This window comes from Pelecanus crispus, chromosome 14, assembly GCF_030463565.1.
Source record: "Pelecanus crispus isolate bPelCri1 chromosome 14, bPelCri1.pri, whole genome shotgun sequence".
In the NCBI taxonomy this organism is placed as follows: domain Eukaryota; kingdom Metazoa; phylum Chordata; class Aves; order Pelecaniformes; family Pelecanidae; genus Pelecanus; species Pelecanus crispus.
In genome coordinates, this window is record NC_134656.1 from 371,088 (window position 1) to 379,325 (window position 8,238).

General features: G+C 70.0%; 1 protein-coding gene across 1 annotated transcript; it reads right to left on the bottom strand.

Moving 5' to 3' along the window:
• Positions 1 to 486: 486 nt before the first annotated feature.
• CD40 (CD40 molecule) lies at positions 487 to 5,708 on the bottom strand. Its single transcript, XM_075721277.1, has 9 exons — positions 5,661 to 5,708; positions 4,138 to 4,219; positions 3,470 to 3,595; positions 3,216 to 3,359; positions 2,878 to 2,977; positions 1,658 to 1,719; positions 1,293 to 1,391; positions 890 to 942; positions 487 to 600 (listed from the first exon to the last, which is right to left on the bottom strand). Exons 1-9 carry the CDS (start codon positions 5,706 to 5,708, stop codon positions 487 to 489), a joined length of 828 nt encoding a protein of 275 aa, XP_075577392.1.
• Positions 5,709 to 8,238: the final 2,530 nt, after the last annotated feature.

Sequence of the window (8,238 nt, forward strand, 5' to 3'; positions counted from 1 at the left end):
GCAGGGCCCTGCTGCGGGCGGCCCAGCTGGGTGCTGCCGCGCCGGGCGGCTGCAGCGCGTTCTGCCGTGGTGGTCCCGCACCCCCAGCAGTCGGGCGCACCGGGCTCTGCCCTGGGGTCTCCCTGCGAGCGGCTGTGCCCTGCTCCGCCGCGGCAGCCCCGGCCCAGCGGGCTCTGCCAGGGGGTCAGCACGCCAGCAGCCGCGCTGTGCCGTCGCAGCAGCCCGGGTGGGTGGTAGGGCCAGGCTCCGCTCTTGCAGCCCCGAGCAAGCAGATGAGCTTTGCTGCGCCATGGCAGCCCCGAGCAGGCGGCCAGACCGGGCACTGCTGTGGTATCCCCGTGGGGGTGGTCGTGCTGTGGTCCACTGCAGCGTCGCATCCTTTGTGGCTGGGCCAGGTGCTAGATTTCCTCCCCGGCTGGAGAAGGGGACAGAGGAGGTGGTGCTGGCCGCAGTCTGTGCTCCTGTTGGAGGCAGCGCCCTGCACCCTCACAGTCTCTCCTGCTCCGAGATGCGACTCTCCTTGCCGTCCTCCTGGACCACGGGCTGGCCCCCAAGCAGGGTCTCCTGCACAGGGAAGACATCCTCCCCCATCTCCGTGGGCTGCTGGGCCCCTGGGATCTCCCCGGTCTCTCCCTGCACAGGGGCAAAGGCAAGGGTCATGGGCAGGCAGCTACATCCCCCCACCTCTGCTGCCACGTCTTTCCACAGGCTCCTGCTACGCTCCCGTGCAGGGCAGGGCCTCACCCTGCGCGGGTCCCTCCTGTCTTGGCATTTGCTGGTAGCATCCCAGGGTTGCCGCAGCCCTAGGGCAGCCCCCACCCCTCCTGCCCTGCAGAGCCACAGCCCCTGCTCTGCTGCTGGCACATCCCCAGGAGGGACCGCAATCCACTGCCGGAGGAGGGCTCTGGGCACTCACCTGCTTCTGCCCCCGTCGCCTGGGATCTGGATGGAAAGAGGGACAGAGAAGGCTACGGTCAGGGGAGTGCTCCTGCCCCGCAGTGAGCTCTCAGGGGTCGGAGCCAAGGCTGGTGCTGTTGCACCGCAGGTCCTGCAGCTCACATTGTCCCTGCTGCTGCTGCCAGGCTGGAGGCCACAGCAGTGCAGACACGCCTGCTGCCAAGGACAGAGCCCACTAACCCGGCAGGGCAATGGGCTGGGGTAGCCATGCCCTGGTCGTGTCCCCAGAAGAGCTGCCCTGCTCTCAGCAGAGCTGCTGCCATCCCCCCTGCTCAGCTTCTCGGCCCCGTGTGGCCCCTCTGGCCAAGGTTCCTTCCCGTGTGCCAGCCCCTTACCTGTGTGGACCACGCAGTAGATGCAGATGCCCACGAGGCACGTGACGACTGCGGCCGTGATGGGGATCAGCACTGACAGCGAGGAGCGCCTGCCTGACTCTGCTGAGGGAGATGGGGTCAGCGAGGCACCCGTGTGACACCTACCAAGATGCCAAGTGCCCCGAGCTGCCACTGCTCCAGGCCCAGCCCCATGGGCATCCCTCACAGGGACAGAGAGGAGCAAGAAGACATCATGCCAGCAGTGCGGTCAGACCCTCCTCTCCCAGAAACACCCACGGGCCAGGCCAGCTCCTCCGAGTGCTGTGGGAGCCGAAGCACCAGATCTCTGCTCTGCACCGGCCCAGCCCAGGGCACCGGACGCTTACCGCAGATCACATCCGAGGTGTTCGTCCCTTTCACCTTCACCACCAGCCCCTTTTCCTCACAGCTGCAGGGAAGAATGAGACCATGTAACTACAGCAGCAGCCTGAGCATGCAGAAAGCCCCCGAGGAGCGACGGCCAGGGCTGGGCAGCCACCAGAGCTGTGCAAGAAAGCGTCCTGCGCTGAGCCTGCCGGGCTCTGGAGGGGTAAGTTGTCCCCCAGCTCATGCTGGGGCCTGTGCTGTGTGACAGGGACAACAGGTACATAGCAGGGCCCCACCCCGGGGTCCTAGTCTGGAGTTCCTGAAGCTGCTGAAGATGGGGACAAGCTTGGGGACAAGGCACAGGAGGGAGTGGATACTTGAGACCTGCCCGGTCAGGAAGACCCTGGGGCTCAGCACTGCAGCTATGGCAGAAGAGCTCAGAGATGACTCAATGACAGACTACAAGTGGCTCCGTGGGGAGGTAATTTCTGGGCACAGATAAAAGCAAAGTGAAATCCAATGGCTGGCAGCTGATGCGAGACTAATTCAGCCTAGAAATAAGGCTCACGTTTGTACCAGGGAGTGCAATTAACCCTCAAGCAGCTTTCTAAAGACAGGGATGACCTGCCAGCCCATGGCATCCTCAAAGTCAGGCTCCCCACAGAGAGGGCTGGTGCCTTGACTGATGACACCCTGGAGGCGTTTAAAAAACGGGTAGATGTGGCACTTCGGGATATGGTTTAGTCTGGTCTACCCTTGATTAGTCTAGAGTGGGCTTGGTAGTGTAGGTTAATGGTTGGACTGGATGATCTTAAAGGTCTTTTCCAACCTAGATGATTCTATGATTCTATGATTCTATGACTACAGCCAAGGAGCATGCTGGAAGGGAGAGCCTGGACAGGGCATGGGGGTCCCCAGAGCCCCTCATCCCTTGCTCCCCAGTGCAGACAACAGTGTGGACATCCCTGGAGGGGCCAGCACTCTGTGCACGTGCTGAGGGACAGGTACAAGAGCCCGGACGTCTGCCTCGAACTCAGCCATGCGACCCCGGACCTCACCACCCCCATAGCTCTGCTCCTCTCACTCCTGCCCTGTACCAGCCTGATGCTGGGTCCCTCAGAGACCATCCCGGCCGCCTGGTCTCCAGGGCCCCTAAGGAGGCTGGCAGCAGAGGACGCGCTCACGGGGACTGGGCACAGCTGGGGATGGGTGAAGGATGTGGTCAGCACTCAGACGATACCTTGTCCAGGGATGGCACGGCTCGGTTTTAGAAGAGACATTGGAGAAGGTGCCTTCTGCACAGGGCTCGCAGGGGGATGACATCTGGGCCACGGCCTTGGCTGGAGAGGAGCAGAGGTTGCAGGAAGGTCAGTACAGGCTGCGGGAGGTGAGGGGCTGTGGGCATCAAGGCGAGCAGCCCTCCGGGTGGCAATGCTGCCAAGCGCAGCAGCAGGCACAGCTCTCCCAAAGCCCTGCTAGGGGCACCTTGCTGGGGGAGCCCCCCTTTCCCTGGAGGGCCTGAGGTCAATGCTGCCAGGGCATCAGTCCCACCGAGAGGGGGGAGCTGGCCGGACTCACCTGCCACGAAGCCAAAGCCGCGCTGGCAGGGCTGGTTCTCCACGCAAGTCTGGCAGCTGGTGTCAGAGCAGTGCATGCCGGCCTGGCACTGGCACACCGTGTTGTGCGTTGCGTTGCCTTGCGTCTTCACGGTGAGGCCAGCATCTGGACAAAGGCAGCATGGGTGAGGTGAGGCACCGAGCTGGTGAGCCTGGGGGGACACCAGCCCCTGCAGCCCCCGTGGGCCGGGACCGGTGGGCATGGGGAGCACTTACTGTCTTCACAGATATCGTGCGGGGCACAGTGCTTCTCCTTGGTCCAGCTCTGCTGATAATGGCCGCTCTCACAGCTGGTGCAGACAGAGTCTTCTGTGTCACTGCATTCAGAGACCAGCTTTTCCCCTGCAATAGAGGCTGGTGAGGAGGGGGCGAAGGGGCTTTCCCCCTCTCCGGGCAGCAGCTCTGCCCACAGGACAGGGGAGCACTGGCAGCTGTGGATGTCAGGGCCGCTGCAGCGTGCGGCTCGGTAGCCTGATGCCGCTCTGGCAGGCGGGGCTGTGGGGGCCAGGTGGGGCTGTTCACTGCCTCCAGCACTGCAAGGACAGGGAAATGATCTGGCAGTGGCAGCAGGAGCTGGCAAATACCATCACGAGCTGGTAGTGCCAGTGACAGCACTCTCCCCGCAAGCTGCCCGTGCCATGGGGTCCTGCGGCAGCAGGAGCACAGACAGTCCCAAGAGATCTCTGGCAGATTCAGTGAGGCCCAGGGGATTTCCCAGGGCACCCATGAGGTCCCCAGTTGCTCTAGCACTGAGGTGACACAGGGAGGTGAAGCTGTCGGCGCTGCTGGCATCAAGGTGGGGCTCGGTCACCCCAAGCTGGGCTTGCTCGGCTGTGGCTGGGCAGTGGGCCCTGGGCCCCCAGAAGGGGAAGGGGTCTCCGTACCTGGCTGACACCGGTTGCAGCACTTGCCCTTGTGTTCATACTGCTTATCAAAGCATCCTATGGCATCACCAGGCTCCCAGCACTGGAAGAAACAAGACCTGCAAATTCATGCTGCTCCGCAGCACTCCGGCACCACCTCGCTTCTGCAAGCACGCATGCGCTGACCTGTGCGCTAACCCACGTCCCGGGGTGAGGGCTTCCTCACACCGCTCTTCCCGTGCCTGCGCTAACCACAGACCGCAGCAGAGCCGCCTGCGCTGCCTGATGCCACCAGTGCTCTCTTTGAAGTGGGGTGGCACCGGTTCTGGTAGGGTGACCCCAGATTTCCTAACAGATCCTGATCTTGCATCACCCCGTGCCCCTGCCAACAGTGCTGTGGCCCTGGGCAGCGAGAGCGGTGTTAACTGAGCCTCCCCTGCCTAAAGCACTGCCAGCCCCTTCCAAGGCTGATGCACCAGCCCCGAGGGGTGGGAAAGCCCTGGGCGAGCGTATCACCCACCCAAAGCCAGCCAGGGCCCTTCCGTGCTCCTCCTAGCAGGGGGCTGCATGCATGGGCAAGGATGGAGAGGAGGCAGGGAAGCAGATCTCAGGCCAGCCTGGGTGCAGGAGGGCACCCACAGCACCGTACCCTCGCACAGAGCGAGCCCAGCGCTGCCCGCCCCGGCAGCCTGGCAGCTCCCCGCATCCCAGGGCGCGGGATGGGGGCTCCGGCGGGGCCCGGGAGCAGAACGACCGCAGCGCTGCGGGCCAGCGGGCGAGGGGAGGCTGGGTGCAAGCGGTGCGGTGGTCCAGCGCGGCCAGGCGCCGCAGGGCCCCTCGGGCAGCCCTGGCTCGACGGGGCAGTGACGGGGCCGTGGGGCACCGCGACGCCCGAGCCGGGCGAGGGGAGCGGGCCCCGGCGCCCCGCACTTCTGACACCGGGCAGAAAGGGAAGTGAAAGGGGCGCGGGCAGCCCGGTCCCTGCAGCCTCCCAGCACCCGGCCTGCGCCCCGCGCTCGGGGGTCCCGGCTGTCCCAAAGCTGCGGGGCCCCAGGGCTCGGCGCTGCCCCCGACCCCGCCCGCGGGGACCCGCGGGGTGGGCTGCAGACCGGGGTGGGCTGCAGGCCCGGCCGGGCCCCGCTCCCGCGGGCGGAAAGCGAAAGCGTGGTCGGGCGGAGGGGCCGGCGGGGAGAGCTGCTGCCCCGCCCGCCTCCTTCCTCCCCCTCCTCCTCCTCCTCCTCCCCGCCGCCACGCCCGCGCTCCCGGGCGCCCACGGGGCGTCCCGGGGGAGCCGATCCCGGGGGAGCCGATCCCGGGGGAGCCGATCCCGGCTGGCTCGGCACGGCTGAGGCTGTGCGGGGCGGCAGCGCTGCCGGAGCCTCCTCCGCCGCCAGCCCGGGCACGGCCCCGGCCGCAGGCCTCCCGCGGGGGCGGGCCGCGCCGGGGGGACGGGCCAGAGCGGCCGCACCGTGCCCGTTCCCGGAAAGCCCGGCTGCTGCCCCAGCCCCAGCCCCAGCCCCAGCCCCAGCCCCAGCCCCACTCACGCCCAGCAGCGCTGCACCGAGCAGCCCCAGCAGCCCGAGCCCCTTCATGGCGCTGCACCCCACGTCGCGGCCGCCCGCCCTATAACGCCTCGGCCCGTTCCCGCCCAGGAAGGGGGCGTTGGGCCGCCCACCGTCACCCCCGGGGCTTCCCCAAGCGGCGCCGGGCCCGGGGAGTCCCGCCAGCGCCCGGCCGGGGGGCTGAGCCCGAGGGGCCGGGGGGGGGCAGCTCCCCGCCAGCCCTCCCGCATCCTGGGCCCACCCGAGCCCCGCAGTGCCAGCCCGCCGGCTGTCCCCGCTGGGACCCCCAGGCCCCGGCCCCCCACCCCCCACCCGGGGTCTCGGCAGAGCTGCTGGGGCTGGGGGTCCCTGCGCGGTGGCTCTGTGTGAACGTCCCGCTGCTGTGGGAGGTGGGGTGCCGGGTGCCGTCTGCCGGGTGCTGTGTGCTGTGTGCTGTCTGCCGGGTGCTGGGTGCCGGGTGCCGGGTGCTGTCTGCCGGGTGCCGGGTGCTGTGTGCCGGGTGCCGGGTGCTGTGTGCCGGGTGCCGGGTGCTGTGTGCTGTGTGCCGGGTGCTGTGTGCCGGGTGCTGTGTGCCGGGTGCTGTGTGCCGGGTGCCGGGTGCTGTGTGCCGGGTGCCGGGTGCTGTGTGCCGGGTGCTGTGTGCCGGGTGCTGGGTGCTGTGTGCCGGGTGCCGGGTGCTGTGTGCCGGGTGCTGGGTGCTGTGTGCCGGGTGCTGTGTGCTGGGTGCCGGGTGCCGCCAGCTCCCCGCCAGCCCCGTAGGGCGGCTGCCCTGCCTGCACTCTCCCGGGGTGAACGAGGTGCAGGCCGGGGCGCGAGTCCGCTGCGGACCACGACAAGGAAAGCGTTTGTTCCAGCCCCGCCAGCTCATCGCTGACACAGAAGTTCAAGGTTTCACTTCATTTTCCCAACGGTAACTCGGAGCTGCGGCCGCGGAGAGCCCCCATGGCTGCCGGCAGGCCCTGGCCCCTGTGTGCAGCCCCCGCAAGTACGTCAGCCCAGAAATGGGAAGGGGCAAGAGCGCCGGCGGCCTGGCTGTGCCAGTGGCCGGCCACCCCCCTCTGGCTCACTTCCCTCGGAGGAGCCCCCAGGGAAGTTCCAGGTTCCCCTGCCCACGCCGGAGACTTTCCCTGGGCTCCGCTTTCCGGCGTGGCGTGCGGCAGAGCAGGGAGCCGCGGCTTCGCATCCCCCCGCGTCCCGGGCGCGCACCGCGCTGCCGCCCCGTCCCCCCACGGCCACGCTGTGCCCAGGCCGTGCCCACGCCGCAGCGACAGCCCTCCTGGCCGCGATCGCGCCTCGGCCCCGGCTCGGAGCTGCCAGCCCTGTGCCGCCGCCCGCCCGCCGCCTTTGCCAGGCCGCTGCCGCTCCTGCTCCCGGCGGCGGGACGGCGGGCAGCGTGCTTCCCCGAGGGCGCTGGCGCGGTGGGCAGCCGCGGGGACCGCATGCTCCGGATTCCCCAGCCTGCCGTCATTTCCCAAAACTGAGTCACTGGGGAGCGCGAAGGGTCCCGGGGGAGTCTCGAGGGCAGAGACAAGGAGGCAAAGGTGGGGAGGGGATTTCTGGGCCCGGCTCCCGCGGGCCCGGCCTGGGAAGTCCCCGCAGCACCCGGCACCGGCCGCGCAGGACGGGCTCCGAGCGCTCCCCGCTCCCGGCCCCGAGCGGTGCGGGCGCGGCGGGGCCCGGTGACCCCGCCCGGAGGGAGCCCCGGCGTGCGCGGCTGCCCCGGCCCCGGCGCCCGCACAGCGGGGCGGGCCCGTGCTGGTGCCGCTGCTCGGGGCGGCCCCGGCGGCGGGGGGCGGCAGCCCGGGGCCCCGCTCACGGCGGGCAGGCCCCGGCCCGCGGGTGCCAGGCTGCTGGCACGGCCGCCGCCGCGGGGCCCGACCCCTGCACTGGGCGGGGGTGCGACGGCAACGGCGGGGCGCGGCCCACCCCGGTCCCGGTCCCGGTCCCGGTCCCGGCCCCGAACCCCGGTCCCGGCCACCGCCCCGCGCCGCGCCCCGCCTCCCCTCGCCTCCCGCGGGGTCTGGTGGCGCCACCAAGCGGCCTTGCCCGGCTACCCTCGGCGGGACTACAAGTCCCAGCATGCCTTGCGGCGGCGCGCGGGGCACGCCGGGAGCCGGGGAAGGCGCGCGCCCCGCTCCCGTGCCTCGGCAGGCATGGCGGCGGGTGAGACGTCAGCGCGCCGCGCCGTAAAGCGCGAGGCGTCGCTCTGCCGGCGGTGCTCCCCCCCCTCCGCTTTGCGACGGCGCCGTGCGGCAGCGGCGGTTGGCGCCTTTGTCCTGGCGGGCGGCGGCCTGAGGCGCGGCGGGTCCGGCGCGGCGGTAAGTCTGCGGGCGGCGGCGCCCCGCGGCTCCGGGGTGCGCGGGGCGCTCGAGTGAAAGACGTACCGCAGCCAGCCTCGCGGAGGGCTGAGTCCTTCCCGGCCGCCGCGCCGGGCCCGGCCCGGGTGTGCCCCGCGGCCTGCGGGCGGGCCGCGCCTCCGCCTCACCGCCCGGCGCGCCCGGGAGGCGGCAGCGGGGAGCGCGGGCTCGCGGGAGCTCCCCCGCTCCCCCGGCCGGGGCGG